The sequence below is a fragment of the Oncorhynchus mykiss genome, chromosome 9 (genome assembly GCF_013265735.2).
Source record: "Oncorhynchus mykiss isolate Arlee chromosome 9, USDA_OmykA_1.1, whole genome shotgun sequence".
NCBI classification, from domain to species: Eukaryota; Metazoa; Chordata; class Actinopteri; order Salmoniformes; family Salmonidae; genus Oncorhynchus; species Oncorhynchus mykiss.
This window is the reverse complement of record NC_048573.1, coordinates 61,795,949-61,811,768: the sequence shown is the minus strand read 5'-3', so window position 1 is coordinate 61,811,768 and position 15,820 is coordinate 61,795,949. Positions and strand designations below refer to the sequence as shown.

At 47.1% G+C, this 15,820-nt stretch overlaps 1 protein-coding gene across 17 annotated transcripts in view; it reads left to right on the top strand.

Moving 5' to 3' along the window:
- Positions 1–15,820, top strand: part of hspg2 (heparan sulfate proteoglycan 2) — a 200,218-nt gene that overhangs the window by 118,097 nt on the left and 66,301 nt on the right. For all 17 annotated transcript variants that reach the window (XM_036988585.1, XM_036988594.1, XM_036988584.1 and 14 more), the window contains 8 exons: positions 1,160–1,300; positions 1,526–1,699; positions 3,004–3,183; positions 3,424–3,542; positions 3,760–3,871; positions 4,155–4,268; positions 4,456–4,583; positions 4,898–4,984. In XM_036988585.1, coding sequence (XP_036844480.1) covers positions 1,160–1,300; positions 1,526–1,699; positions 3,004–3,183; positions 3,424–3,542; positions 3,760–3,871; positions 4,155–4,268; positions 4,456–4,583; positions 4,898–4,984 — 1,055 coding nt within the window. The remainder of the gene's footprint in view (positions 1–1,159; positions 1,301–1,525; positions 1,700–3,003; positions 3,184–3,423; positions 3,543–3,759; positions 3,872–4,154; positions 4,269–4,455; positions 4,584–4,897; positions 4,985–15,820) is intronic.

Sequence of the window (15,820 nt, the reverse complement as noted above, 5' to 3'; positions counted from 1 at the left end):
TTCTAGCTTTTAAATCGCCACATTCTTCTCTTCTCCTCTCCCTTGCAACTCTTCCACGGGTCCTTCGTGTACAAGAGAAAGTAGTGCACAGTGGTGGAAAAAGTACCCAATTGTCATACTTGAGTAAAAGTAAAGATACTTTAATAGAAAATGACTCAAGTAAAAGTGAAAGTCACCCAGTAAAAGTCTAAAAGTAAAAGTAGTAAAAGTAAAAAGTCTAAAAGTATTTTCTTTTTAAATGTACTTCAGTATCAAAGTAAATGTAATTGCTAAAATATACTTAAGTATCAAAAGTAAAAGTAGAAATCAAGCAAACCATACAGCACCATTTTCTTGTGTTTTTTTCTTTATTTAAGGATAGCCAGGGGCATCCTCCAACAGACCAGAGGCAGTAGGGATGACCAGGGATGTTATCTTGATAAGTCTGTGAATTAGACCATTATCCTGGCCTGCGAAGCATTCAAAATGTAGCGAGTACTTTTGGGTGTCAGGTCAAATGTATGGAGTAAGAAGTACACCATTTTCTTTACGAATGTAGTGAAGTAAAATGATAAGATGTCAAAAATATAAATAGTAAAGGAAAGGTACCCAAAAAACGACTACTTTAAACTATTTTTACTTAAGTACTTTACACCACTGGTAGTGGTCAATAGACCTGGTCAAATAATGGTTCATAAACTCAAAGGGGGCCCCAAAAAGATCTGTGATTCGTTTCCAAAATTCTGTTTTACATTTTCCCATGTTACATTTTCTCAGTTTAATTTTTCATGGTTCTCGATTTTTGTAGTTTTTCAAAATTACAATTGTTCGTCAAGAAAACAACGAAATTGGATGTTCTGAGTCCATGTCAATGCTTAAATTACATCAGAAGGTCTGGAAGAAAACGAACAAATCGATTTTTGAGTGCAATTCCCTTAGTTTTGAGTGCAATTCCCCTTTAGTTGTGCATCTAGCGAGTGAGGAATGTGTCTGATACCTGTGTTATTTGTTAATGACAGTTTGCGGGGAACATGTGAATTGCATGTACATTCAGAATTACTTGGACCTGTGTAGGTTTTACTGCAATTATAATACGATCATCTTTTATGATGAGCCAGCCAGTCAGTCAGTGAGTCAGATGCATGACAAGCTGTGTGTCTGGTATATGTGTGTGTTGTAGTCCAATGTGGTGGGGTCGCAGTGTGACGAGTGTAAGAGCGGTGCCTTCCACCTGACAGAGGAGAACCCAGAAGGCTGTCTACAGTGCTTCTGTATGGGCGTCACCAAGCAGTGTGCCAGCTCCACCTGGAGCCGAGACCAGGTCAGTAGCCTGGCCGCACTAATACTACTCACACCAGCCAACACACACTACCTCTATAGGGCACTTAAGACATCACAAAATGCAAGGGATTGTCAAGCACATCCTAATCCACAGCAGTGCATTGAGTCTGGCTTAAGTGCACTTGAGCCCTTTTCGCTTGGATTCTTGAGGACAGAGAAGATACAAAGATGTTGTATCTAGAGTGTGTGTGTTTGTATCCCCCAGGTCCGTGGCGGTGTGAATGGGCAGCTGTTCTCCCTCTCCAACAGTGCTAACTCCAGGACTATCACAGACGGTATCACCCAGAAGGGCTCCTCAGAGGTGGCATACCGCTCCTTCTCTGACATCCCCAAGGACGTCTATTACTGGGTCCTACCAGACAGCTTCAGAGGAGACAAGGTGAGAGGGGGAGACAGAGGGAGAGGAAGGAGAGAGAGGACTAGGGGACTAGGGGAGAGGAGGAAGACAGGGGTTAGAGGGGGAAGAGAGGGGACTAGGGGAGAGGAGGAAGACAGCGGTTAGAGGGGGAAGAGAGGGGACTAGGGGAGAGGAGGAAGACAGCGGTTAGAGGGGGAAGAGAGGGGACTAGGGGAGAGGAGGAAGACAGCGGTTAGAGGGGGAAGAGAGGGGACTAGGGGAGAGGAGGGAGACATGGGTTAGAGGGGGAAGAGAGGGGACTAGGGGAGAGGAGGGAGACATGGGTTAGAGGGGGAAGAGAGGGGACTAGGGGAGAGGAGGGAGACATGGGTTATAGAGGGAAGAGAGGGGACTAGGGGAGAGGAGGGAGACATGGGTTATAGAGGGAAGAGAGGGGACTAGGGGAGAGGAGGGAGACATGGGTTATAGAGGGAAGAGAGGGGACTAGGGGAGAGGAGGGAGACATGGGTTACAGGGGGAAGAGAGGGGACTAGGGGAGAGGAGTAGACAGCGGTTAGAGGGGGAAGAGAGGAGTCTAGGGGAGGATGGAGACAGAGGTTAGAGGGGGAAGAGAGGGGACTAGGGGAGAGGAGGGAGACATGGGTTAGAGGGGGAAGAGAGGGGACTAGGGGAGAGGAGGGAGACAGCGGTTAGAGGGGGAAGAGAGGGGACTAGGGGAGAGGAGGGAGACATGGGTTAGAGGGGGAAGAGAGGGGACTAGGGGAGAGGAGGGAGACATGGGTTAGAGGGGGAAGAGAGGAGACTAGGGGAGAGGAGGGAGACATGGGTTAGAGGGGGAAGAGAGGAGACTAGGGGAGAGGAGGGAGACATGGGTTAGAGGGGGATGAGAGAGGACTAGGGGAGAGGAGGGAGACAGACTCTAGAAGGGTGATGGGGGAGACAGACTCTAGAAGGGTGATGGGGGAGACAAGTGGAGAGGGGAGGGGACAAGGGGAGAGGGTGGGGGAGATGAGTGGTGGTCTTTATGACACTTTGTTTCTCCACTAGACCATAGGGACAGGAGAAACTATCATCCACCGTATTTTGACTTGAGGTGTGAAGTAAATGTGGTCAGGCTGAATTTCACCGTCCACATGCTCTCTCAACATGTGAAAACTATAAAGGCTTTACATAGCTCCCTAAACCAAGAGAAGCTCTCTACTTGATGATCCATGACCCAGCTAGCCTTATAGGATGAAATACCTTTCCACCATCGAGTGGAGTTAAGAGGTGGGTTGTTCTAGAACTAGAACCTCTGTCTCTGACATCTGACATGTTGTTGCCAGGTGACAGCCTATGGCGGAGAGCTGCGATACACTGTGCGCTATGAGCCGCGGCAACGCTCCCTGGTGATTGACGGACAGCCGGATGTGGTTCTCCAAGGCAACAGCATCTTCCTGGAACACTTCTCCCAGACAAAGCCCCTCCCCCGCGCACCTACCACCGTCACTGTCACCTTCAGAGAGGTGTGTGTCATTGTTTGTGTTCGTGTGTGTATGCGTGTTTAAAATAAACTGTTTGTTTTCATTAAGATGTAATAACAGGTTGTCTTTGTGGATGATTTTGTTTAGAATACGTAATTAGATTACCATTAACTCCATCGCTAATCCCAATCCTATTCTTGAATATAATCCCAGCTCTAATCCTGAGTTTGCCTATGCAGACCTTTACACTTCTCTGTCTCTCCCTGTTTTTTCTCCTACCAGTCTGCATGGAGGCGTGCTGATGGACAGCCCTGTACTCGTGAGCACCTCCTCATGGCCTTGGCTGATACTACTGTATTCATGATCAGAGCCACCTACGCTGACAACATGGCTGAGACCAGGTAAGAGAGGACCAGACTACCTGTACTATTGAGATCTACTTCTATTCAACTCTAGTGTAGGTAGGAGAAGGAAGACATATTGAGTCGTACCTCAAATCAGCTGTAGTTTTCCACATAATGAAGATTCTAAAGAATAATTTAGGACACTTACTAGAAAGACCATGTGGCTGATGTTGTTGTTGTTATTATCTCACCTGCGTTGTTGTCTGTTGTTCAGTCTTTCAGACATCCAAATGGACATTGCAGTTCCACGCTCCACAGGCAACGAACATGCCCTTGAGGTGGAGGAGTGTGCCTGTCCCCAGGGCTACAAAGGACCATCATGCCAGGTACTTTACACACACAAACACACACACACACCACATAAACATTATTCTGATGACACAAGAACAACCAATACAGTAGCTGTTCCTCTGTTACCTCTCCTAGTCGTTAAGCTCCATCACTTTGATTCATAGCACTGTAGACATCTTGGAAAGAAACACAGAGTTGAATTGTTAGAGCATGCTGTAATGGAACAACAAGACAATCTACTGTACTGTCTACATTTCTATTACTACATGGCCTGAGGGGTTTTTCCATGTCTTTCCTTCCATGTCTGTTTCTATACAGGAGTGTGATGTGGGCTACACCCGTACAGGCTCTGGACTCTACCTGGGTACCTGTGAGAGGTGTGACTGTAACAGCCACGCCAGCGGCTGTGACCAGGAGACAGGCGCGTGCTTGGTAAGTCACACCACCATCCTACTGTACTGTATGTCAGTAGTACAGTACTACAGCTGCATCTGGCTTTGATGTCTGCTATGGAATCCGCTAATGGTTTCTTGACAAATCTCAAGATGTGGATTCAGAACACACATTCGCTCATAATAGGATTTCACTGTTCCATGGGCCTGTGTGTCTCCTTTTCTAGCAATGCCTTCACAACACGGCCGGCCCAAGGTGCGAGCGCTGTTTGCCAGGTTTCTACGGCAACCCTGTGACGGATGGCCCCCAGGCCTGTCAGCCCTGCCCCTGCCCTGGCACTTCCCCCAGCAACCAGTGAGTTCACTCCTCATGGGCTTTACAGCTGCTCAGAACTACACCTTTATATGGATCAATGGCTCTGGAACTCTAGATCCAGACTTATCCTCATGAAGATCCTTATTCTACTGATAAACATGTGTCCATTCACCTGCTAGTCAACCTCATAGAGATCCTATTTAATTATGTGGGGTCAACCTGCTGTTTGTAAAGACAGTTGACCTGACAGTGACTGGTCATACAGTTACACTATTGTCTCAAATGTAACCCCATTCATATTATATGGGCTGTAGGCTATACTGTCTCTGATAGAAGACTCTGTTTTCCTGCAGGTATTCTCAGTCTTGCTACAAGGATGTGGATGGTCAGCCCACTTGTGATAACTGTCCCCCTGGCTTCACTGGCCGGCGCTGCGAAAGGTACGATTCTCTCCATATCCAGCTCTGTCTCTCTCTATCCCGTCCATCCTTACGGTCAAGCTGCTAAGGGGTCAGTGGTTTGGGGATGCTGGGCTGGCCGGAGCTTGGCAAAGCAGAGGTGATAGGTCTGGTACTGGCACCCACTTGCTTCATTTACAAAATGTCTGTCCATTGCATCCCTCTTTCACCCAGTCATGATTGATTGGTATGTATTAGTGAAGTGGTATGGGGGAAGCAAAGCTCAAATCAATGCCACCCATTCCAGTTAGTTAGTAAAGGGTTTTGTGTGTTGGGTTTGGTGTCTGCAGTAGCACTGCTTTTTATGCTATTTGAGAGGTCAATATGTGTGGTGGATTATTGAGTTTAGCTAACAAACATTGTATTTATCAATGGGCATTTTGGTTTTAAAAAATGTGTCTGGTGTACCATGGGATTATATGTGATATACTAAGGTGCGATAGCATTTGTTGTTGCAAAAGTCTTCTTCTTTTTTTTGGCCAATCAAGTCTTTCGTTAGGAATGTTTGGACTTGTAGTTGTGTCCTGAGGAAACCTTATGTAACTTGGTTTTCGCTATCTCTCCTCTGCTTCAGCTTCAGTTCCCTCCTTTGATTCAACTTTGCCAGAACCTTTTCACTCTTCTGTTTATGCTCCAGTAGTGCTTTAATGCTTTTAGTAAGGTTTAGGAGCTGTGGGATAATGTTGTCAGTGTTTACATATTCTCTCTCTGAGGTGGCATTTCGAATGTCACATCTGTTTGACGAATCTTTGCTACTCGAGGTGCAAAGATGACGATGAGGTGACCGGTTAAATAAACATCGGTATGTTTTGATAAGTTGAGCCTCCCTGCCTGCCCTATTTATGATTTGAATGTTTTGATCATTAAGAAAACAAGACAGTTGTGTGGACCCGTACCTGCAAGAGGACAATGAGGGATTCCTCCTGCCGGGGTGTGGTGAGGCAGTGTTCAACTTTAGCCTGGAGAAACATGTGGTGCCAGAGGGCAGCGGAGATGAGGAGGAGGGGGAGGAGTATTATGAGGAGGAGGAGAAGGAAGACACAGACTTACAGCCCAGAGCCAGTCGAGGAGAAGGAGGAGGTCATAGACTACAACCCAGAGCCAGTCGAGGAGAAGGAAGAGGTCATAGACTACAACCCAGAGCCAGTCGAGGAGAAGGAGGAGGTCATAGACTACAACCCAGAGCCAGTCGAAGAGAAGGAGGATTACAAGGTCATAGACTACAGCCCAGAGCCAGCTGAGGAGAAGGAGGGGGAGGTCATAGACTACAGCCCAGAGCCAGCTGAGGAGAAGGAGGAGGAGGTCATAGACTACAGCCCAGAGCCAGCTGAGGAGGAGGAGGTCATAGACTACAGCCCAGAGCCAGCTGAGGAGAAGGAGGAGGAGGTCATAGACTACAGCCCAGAGCCAGCTGAGGAGAAGGAGGAGGAGGTCATAGACTACAGCCCAGAGCCAGCTGAGGAGAAGGAGGAGGTCATAGACTACAGCCCAGAGCCAGCTGAGGAGAAGGAGGAGGAGGTCATAGACTACAGCCCAGAGCCAGCTGAGGAGAAGGAGGAGGAGGTCATAGACTACAGCCCAGAGCCAGCTGAGGAGAAGGAGGAGGAGGTCATAGACTACAGCCCAGAGCCAGCTGAGGAGAAGGAGGAGGAAGTCATAGACTACAGCCCAGAGCCAGCTGAGGAGAAGGAGGAGGAGGTCATAGACTACAGCCCAGAGCCAGCTGAGGAGAAGGAGGAGGAGGTCATAGACTACAGCCCAGAGCCAGCTGAGGAGAAGGAGGAGGAGGTCATAGACTACAGCCCAGAGCCAAATGAGGAGAAGGAGGAGGAGGTCATAGACTACAGCCCAGAGCCAAATGAGGAGAAGGAGGAGGAGGTCATAGACTACAGCCCAGAGCCAGCTGAGGAGAAGGAGGAGGAGGTCATAGACTACAGCCCAGAGCCAGCTGAGGAGAAGGAGGAGGAGGTCATAGACTACAGCCCAGAGCCAGCTGAGGAGAAGGAGGAGGAGGTCATAGACTACAGCCCAGAGCCAGCTGAGGAGAAGGAGGAGGAGGTCATAGACTACAGCCCAGAGCCAGCTGAGGAGAAGCAGGAGGAGGTCATAGACTACAGCCCAGAGCCAAATGAGGAGAAGGAGGAGGAGGTCATAGACTACAGCGGCAGCCCACAGCCAGATGAGGAAGACACAAATTATAGCCAAAGGCCATACATCCCCACACGGTGGCCATCAAACATCCCCACAACGTGGTCATCAAACATCCCCACACGGACCCTACTGTCCACTACCAGCCACCGTACCCAACCCACTCGCCCTACCATCCCCACTCGCCCTAGCATCCCTACTCGCCTTTCCACTCGCCCACCTGCTCCCACTCGCCCAACCACTCCTACTCGTCCAACCACAATCCCCCCTGTGGACGACATGGCTCGAGTCCACCTGAATAGAACTGCACCCAGGGTCCCATCACTGAACACACCCAGCCCTGAGGTCAGAGAGCACAGCTTCCAGTTCTTAATGAGGCTCCACATGAACCGCTTCAACCAGCACCTCAGCATGTTGGAGAGCAACACCCTGGACATCAGGGAGGGCATCCAGGCCATGAGGGGCCAGCAGAGCAATCTCAGCATTCAGCTGAGCTGGAGACACTCCTGGCCCTGCAGTCAGAGTCTGCCCTTGAGAAGAAAGAGAGGGTGGGCGAGCTGGAAAGTAGCTACATAGACATGGACACTTGTCTGAGAAGGCTGGAGGGTCGTCTGGAGATCGTGATAGATGGGCTTACTGCCCTGGCTCAGGAGATGAACAAGGTGAAACGCTTCAGACACACCTCACGGTCTGCTAAAGAGGTGAAGGCACTGCCACTAATCTCTACAGTCTTAGTGCCAGGGGTTACCACAACTCAACCCACCGGACTTCTCAATTAACAACCATGAAAACACTGAGACCCACTGTCAGGACTCAATCAACAATCACCAGGTCACAAACTAGAGCCACAGTCCCCAAAATTGTACCAATGTCCCATCTCCCTGCTAACAAAGCCACAACAACCTCTCAGAGGAATAGAAAGCACAAACCAACTGTCACCACAAAGTCCACGTCCCAAACATTCACAAAAAGACAAACTACAAAGCCTAAACCATTAACATAAGTCTGAAACAAAGACTACGATGGCCAAGAAGATTCCCGTGACAGCTAATAAGCGCTCAACACAGACAAGTCAATCAAAACCAAGGCAAGCTAAAGTAGACCTGGCTGCCATTAAGTATCAGCTGGCACCACCCTCCCATAAACGTAAGCCTCCAACACTGGTGTCAAGAAATCCTACGTCAACCAAGTCACGTAATCAAGCTGATAAAAAGGAAGAGGATGCTTCTCGTTCTAGAAGCAGTTATAAAAAAGACAGTGCTTTCAGATTAGTTGTACCTGATTCAAAGATTCAACCCAATGTTAAAATCACAGAAACAGTTGTCAGAGAAACATCCCACTCAAACAAAGGTTATGGGAAAACCAGTGCTCCAGACACATACCAGTTGGCCCCACTGTCCCACAAAGTCCAGGAAGTGTCAAAAGCCAAAACAAGTTACTCTAAGAAAGTTCTCACCACCACGTTGGCAACCACCAAAACCAGCTCTTCCTTGAAGCGTTCAAAGTTAACCACGAAGAGTAAAGTCAAAACAACTCGTTCCAAGAGATCCCCACAGAGGAAGAAAACCCAGCACCAGTCTAATGTGCTGGACCTACTCAAACTACTCCAAGGTAAAGGGAAAGTCTTCCCAAAAGAACAAGAAACAGAAGCAAGATGGTTCCTATGGTTCTTTTCACATTGTTTTAGGAAGGCTGGCCATTCCAGTCAAAATTATCCCTGATTATTAGAAACATTTACAGTGGCTTGTGAAAGTATTCACCCCTCTTGGCATTTTTCCTATTTTGTTGCCTTGCAACCTGAAATTAAAATGGATTCTTGGGGGGTTTGTATCATTTGAGTTACACAACATGCCTACCAATATTTTTTAATCGTGAAACCAACATGAAATAAGACAAAAACACAGAAAACTTGAGCATGCATAACTATGCATAACCCCCTTGAAGTCAATACTTTGTAGAGCCACCTTTTGCAGCAATTTCAGCTGCAAGTATCTTGGGGTATGTCTCTATAAGCTTGGCACATCTAGCCACTGGAATTTTTACCCAATCTTCAAGGCAAAACTGCTCCAGTTCCTTCAAGTTGGATGGGTTCCGCTGCTGTACAGCAATCTTTAAGTCAATTAGATTGAGGTCTGGGCTTTGACTCGGCCATTCCAATACATTTAAATGTTTCCCCTTAAACCACTTGAGTGTTGTTTAAGCTGTATGCTTACATGCTGACCGGACACGTCGTGTGCGCGAGCGTTGCAAAATACATTTAGAAATCCATGTTATTCAATTATTGCACCCACACTGCTCGCACGCATCTGCCAAGGGCTAAAATGGAAGTCATTCCTATTTCTGACGCAGATCGCGCTGAAAGTCCTTCCTCTCCATTCTCCTCATTGGTTTATAGAAGCAGGTAGCCACGTGCCATTTCCTCATTGGTTATACCCACGTGGGTGATTGAAAGATTAACTTTGTTGCCGGTTGTCGTGGTAATACTATGAAAGTTTAGATGCGATCACCATATAAGTTCAAAGATGAAAAAGCCTGGAAGGAGGAGCGATGACTAGAAACGACTCGGTTGGCCGTTTTTTGTGTGGATAAATTGTCGGAGTAGAGGTCCTTGTGCATTTCAGGTAAAATAACAACTCAATGTTTATATCCCAGGACAAATTAGCTAGCAACAGCAAGCTAGCTAAATAGGACAAATTAACGTTAGCTAGCAAGCTAACTAGCTAAATTGCCATGCATGTTTAATGCTTTTCGACCTGTCCCCAAATTAATGTCATTGGTTCAGAGTTTGTTTTGATATTGGTGTGGGGGGGGCAAAATACAGTGGCGCAAAAAAGTATTTAGTCAGCCACCAATTTTGCAAGTACTTAAAAAGATGAGAGAGGCCTGTAATTTTCATCATAGGTACACTTCAACTATGACAGACAAAATGAGAAAACAAAATCCAGAAAATCACATTGTAGGATTTTTAATGAATTTATTTGCAAATTATGGTGGAAAATACGTAGTTGGTCAATAACAAAAGTTTCTCAATACTTTGTTATATACCCTTTGTTGGCAATGGTCAAACATTTTCTGTAAGTCTTCACAAGGTATTTTGTGACTATTAGATCAGTTGCACAATAGCCTAATCCTGTCATGAAAAAATATACAGTTCAGTATCCTTTTGAATAGAGGTGGCAAGGATAGCGGGGGGTGGGGGGTGCATTGCTACTAGCGTTAGCACAATGACATGCTAGCTATTCTCATAGCATTCCATTCATTGAGCTAACGACTTTTCATATTAAAAAATATAATTACATATTTTTTGCAGCGATGGCATGAATATAGGGGAAACACTGCAGTTACCATATTCAAAGTTTTATATTATACAAAAGTTGTTGAAATATTGTTTGCCGCTATTTTTCTTTGAGCCCAGTGGGTCAGACTACCTCAAAACTTACAGTGCATTTGGAAAGTATTTAGACCCATTTACTTTTTCCAAATTATTCTAAAATGGATTCAATTCATTTTTCCTCATCAGTCTACACACAATATCCCATGATGACAAAGTGAAAACAGGTTTTATTAAATGTTTGCAAATTTATTAAAAATGAAAACAGAAATACCTTATTTACCTAAGTATTTACATAAGGCTTTGCTTTCAGACTTGAAAATGAGCTCAGGTGCATCCTGTTTGCATTGATCAAGATTGTGTTGAGGCACAGATCTGAGGAAGGGTACCAGCAGCATTGAAGGTCCCCAAGATCACAGTGGCTTCCATCATTCTTAAAGGGAAGAAGTTTGGAACCCCTAAGACTCTTCCTAGAGCCGTTCCTATGTTCAGGTGTAAATCTATGTTTCAATTCCATCTTCTATTTTTATTGGATGTGTAAAGATATGATTGCGTATGCAAATGTGTCCATGTATATGAGATATGTACTTTATGACATTAATTATGCCCTTGGTGCCTTGTGATTGTACTTCAAATGAACACTTTTTTTCAATTTTGTGTCTTCAATGTCCTATAACTTTACTGTGCATAACACAAATACTAACATTACATCAACAATATCCAGATTTGCCTTCATCATGCATTGGTCAGATAGTTTCCAAAAACATTTTAATCTTCTTACTGTAAAGATAGACTGGACAGGTCTTTCCAAAGCGAGTATATAACATTTAAGTCCCGTTGAAGCTGTGCGTTGGTTGGCCTTCAACTGTGGAGTTTCCAGTTACGAGGTAAGAACTGGGGAAGCTAGGGTAGCTGTCCTTCAGGGTATCCTGTCAGCTGGACAGAGCTTTGGTGGAGGGCTTGCTTAGGCAATGGGCTTGCTTGGCAATGGGCATAATTCTTCTCAGCTTCTCAGTGTCATATCATGATGAGATATGATGTCTCTTTCTGCAGTTCGACTTTAGTTTTGTGCCTCTTACTTCTCCTGTTGATTTTCTCTGCTCTGCTCTCTGTCAAGGTTTACTTTGGTGACACATTCTTTTAAGATGGAAATGTAACTTTTAATGCAAACTTGTGCAAATGGGTTCCTCAGTTCATCACAGTGGCAGCCCGTTCAATAGGGCGTTAGGGGCGGTATAATATAATATTGTGATTGGTAAAACAAAAATATATACAGTACCAATCAAAGGTTTGGACACGCCTACTCATTCAAGGGTTTTTCTTTATTTTTACTATTTTCTACATTGTAGAATAATAGTGAAGACATTAAACTATGAAATAGCATATGGAATCATGTAGTAGCCAAAATATATCAAAATGTATTTTAGATTGTAGATTCTTCAAAGTAGCCACCCTTTGCCTTGATGACAGCTTTGCACACTCTTGGTATTCTCTCAACCAGATTCACCTGGAATGCTTTTCCAATAGTCTTGAAAGAATTCCCACATACCTGTATGCTGAGAACTTATTGGCTGCGTTTCCTTCACTCTGCAGTCCAATGCATGCCAAACCATCTTAATTGGGTGAGGTCGGATGATTGTGGAGGCCAGGTCATCCGATGCAGTATTCCATCACTCTCCTTCTTGGTCAAATAGCCCTAACACAGCCTGGAGGTGTGTTTGGTCATTGTCCTATTGAAAAACAAAAGATAGTCCCACTAAGTGCAAACCAGATGGAATGGCATATCGCTGCAGAATGCTGTGATAGCAATGCTGGTTAAGTGTGCCTTGAATTCCAAACAAATAACCAACAGTGTCACCAGCAAAGCACCCCTACACCATCACAGCTCCATGCTTCACGGTGGGAACTACACATGCGTAGATCATCTGTTCACCTACTCTGTGTCTCACACAGCGATTGGAACCAAAAATCTCACATTTGGACTCATCAGACCAAAGGACAGAATTATTTTGTGTTACTACATGATTCCATGTGTGTTATTTCATAGTTTTGATGTCTTCCCTATTATTCTACAATGTATAAAATAGTAAAAATATAGAAAAACCCTGGAATGAGTAGGTGTGTCAGGTGCGTGAATGAGGACCCAAAAGCGAATTAACAAAACAGAGTTTCTTTAATGACGAAACACACGTAGGCTCAGATGGACAGGCAGATTCCGACAGGACAGGACAAGGTTAGATGAACAGGCAGATTCCGACAGGACAGGACAAGGTTGCAGCAAACACGACGATAGTCTGGTTCAGGCATGAGAAACACAAATGAGAATCCGACAAAGACAGAAGCAGAAACAGAGAGAGATATAGAGACCTAATCAGAGGGAAAAAGGGAACAGGTGGGAAAAGGGGTGAACGAGGTAGTCAGAGAAGACAAGGAACAGCTGGGGGAAAGAGGGGAAGAAAAGGTAACCTAGTACGACCAGCAGAGGGAGACAGGGTGAAGAGAAAGGACAGAAACAAGACACAACATGACAATACATGACAGTACCCCCCCACTCACCGAGCGCCTCCTGGCGCACTCGAGGAGGAAACCTGGCGGCAACGGAGGAAATCATCGATCAGCGAACGGTCCAGCACGTCCCGAGAGGGAACCCAACTCCTCTCCTCAGGACCGTACCCCTCCCAATCCACTAGGTACTGATGACCACGGCCCCGAGGACGCATGTCCAAAATCTTACGGACCCTGTAGATAGGTGCGCCCTCGACAAGGATGGGGGGGGGGGGGGGGGGGGAAGACGAGCGGGGGCGCGAAGAACGGGCTTAACACAGGAGACATGGAAGACCGGGTGGACGCGACGAAGATATCGCGGAAGAAGAAGTCGCACTGCGACAGGATTAATGATCTGAGAAATACGGAACGGACCAATGAACCGCGGGGTCAACTTGCGAGAAGCCGTCTTAAGGGGAAGGTTCTGAGTGGAGAGCCAAACTCTCTGACCGCGACAATATCTAGGACTCTTAGTTCTACGCTTATTAGCAGCTCTCACAGTCTGCGCCCTATAACGGCAAAGTGCAGACCTGACCCTCTTCCAGGTGCGCTCGCAACGTTGGACAAAAGCCTGAGCGGAGGGGACGCTGGACTCGGCGAACTGAGATGAGAACAGCGGAGGCTGGTACCCGAGGCTACTCTGAAAAGGAGATAGCCCGGTCGCAGACGAAGGAAGCGAGTTGTGGGCGTATTCTGCCCAGGGGAGCTGTTCTGACCAAGACGCAGGGTTACGAAAAGAAAGACTGCGTAAGATGCGACCAATAGTCTGATTGGCCCGTTCTGCTTGACCGTTAGACTGGGGGTGAAAGCCGGAAGAGAGACTGACGGAAGCCCCAATCAAACGGCAAAACTCCCTCCAAAATTGAGACGTGAATTGCGGACCCCTGTCCGAAACGACGTCTGACGGAAGGCCATGAATTCTGAAAACATTCTCGATGATGATTTGTGCCGTCTCTTTAGCAGAAGGAAGCTTAGCAAGGGGAATAAAATGAGCCGCCTTAGAGAACCTATCGACAACCGTAAGAATAACAGTCTTCCCCGCTGACGAAGGCAGTCCGGTGATAAAATCTAAGGCGATGTGAGACCACGGTCGAGAGGGAATGGGAAGCGGCCTGAGACGGCCGGCAGGAGGGGAGTTACCGGACTTAGTCTGCGCGCAGACCGAACAAGCAGCCACGAAACGACGCGTGTCATGCTCCCGGGTGGGCCACCAAAAACGCTGGCGAATGGAAGCAAGCGTACCCAGAACGCCAGGGTGGCCGGCTAACTTGGCAGAGTGAGCCCACTGAAGAACGGCCAGACGAGTAGGAACGGGAACGAAAAGAAGGTTCCTAGGACAAGCGCGCGGCGACGGAGTGTGAGTGAGTGCTTGCTTTACCTGCCTCTCAATTCCCCAGACAGTCAACCCGACAACACGCCCCTCAGGGAGAATCCCCTCGGGGTCAGTGGAGGCTACTGAAGAACTGAAGAGACGAGATAAAGCATCAGGCTTGGTGTTCTTAGAGCCCGGACGATAAGAAATCACGAACTCGAAACGAGCGAAAAACAGCGCCCAGCGCGCCTGACGCGCATTAAGTCGTTTGGCAGAACGGATGTACTCAAGGTTCCTATGGTCGGTCCAAACGACAAAAGGAACGGTCGCCCCTCGCCCACTGTCGCCATTCGCCTAGGGCTAAGCGGATGGCGAGCAGTTCGCGGTTTCCCACATCATAGTTACGTTCCGACGGCGACAGGCGATGAGAAAAATACGCGCAAGGGTGGACCTTGTCGTCAGAGAGGGAGCGCTGAGAAAGAATGGCTCCCACGCCCACCTCTGACGCGTCAACCTCGACAACGAACTGTCTAGAGACGTCAGGTGTAACAAGGATAGGTGCGGATGTAAAACGATTCTTGAGGAGATCAAAAGCTCCCTGGGCGGAAACGGACCACTTAAAGCACGTCTTGACAGAAGTAAGGGCTGTGAGAGGAGCTGCCACCTGACCGAAATTACGGATGAAACGACGATAGAAGTTCGCGAAGCCGAGAAAGCGCTGCAGCTCGACGCGTGACTTAGGGACGGGCCAATCAATGACAGCTTGGACCTTAGCGGGATCCATCTTAATGCCTTCAGCGGAAATAACAGAACCGAGAAATGTGACGGAGGAGGCATGAAAAGTGCATTTCTCAGCCTTCACAAAAAGACAATTCTCTAAAAGGCGCTGGAGGACACGTCGAACGTGCTGAACATGAATCTGGAGTGACGGTGAAAAAATCAGGATATCGTCAAGGTAAACGAAAACAAAGATGTTCAGCATGTCTCTCAGGACATCATTGACTAATGCCTGAAAGACAGCTGGAGCGTTAGCGAGGCCGAAAGGAAGAACCCGGTATTCAAAGTGCCCTAACGGAGTGTTAAACGCCGTCTTCCACTCGTCCCCCTCCCTGATGCGCACGAGATGGTAAGCGTTACGAAGGTCCAACTTAGTGAAAAACCTGGCTCCCTGCAGGATCTCGAAGGCTGAAGACATAAGAGGAAGCGGATAACGATTCTTCACTGTTATGTCATTCAGCCCTCGATAATCTATGCAGGAACGCAGAGACCCGTCCTTCTTCTTGACAAAAAAAAACCCCGCTCCGGCGGGAGAGGAGGAGGGGACTATGGTACCGGCGTCAAGAGCTACAGACAAATAATCTTCGAGAGCCTTACGTTCGGGAGCCGACAGAGAGTATAGTCTACCCCGGGGGGGAGTGGTTCCCGGAAGGAGATCAATACTACAATCATACGACCGGTGTGGAGGAAGAGAGGTGGCCCTGGA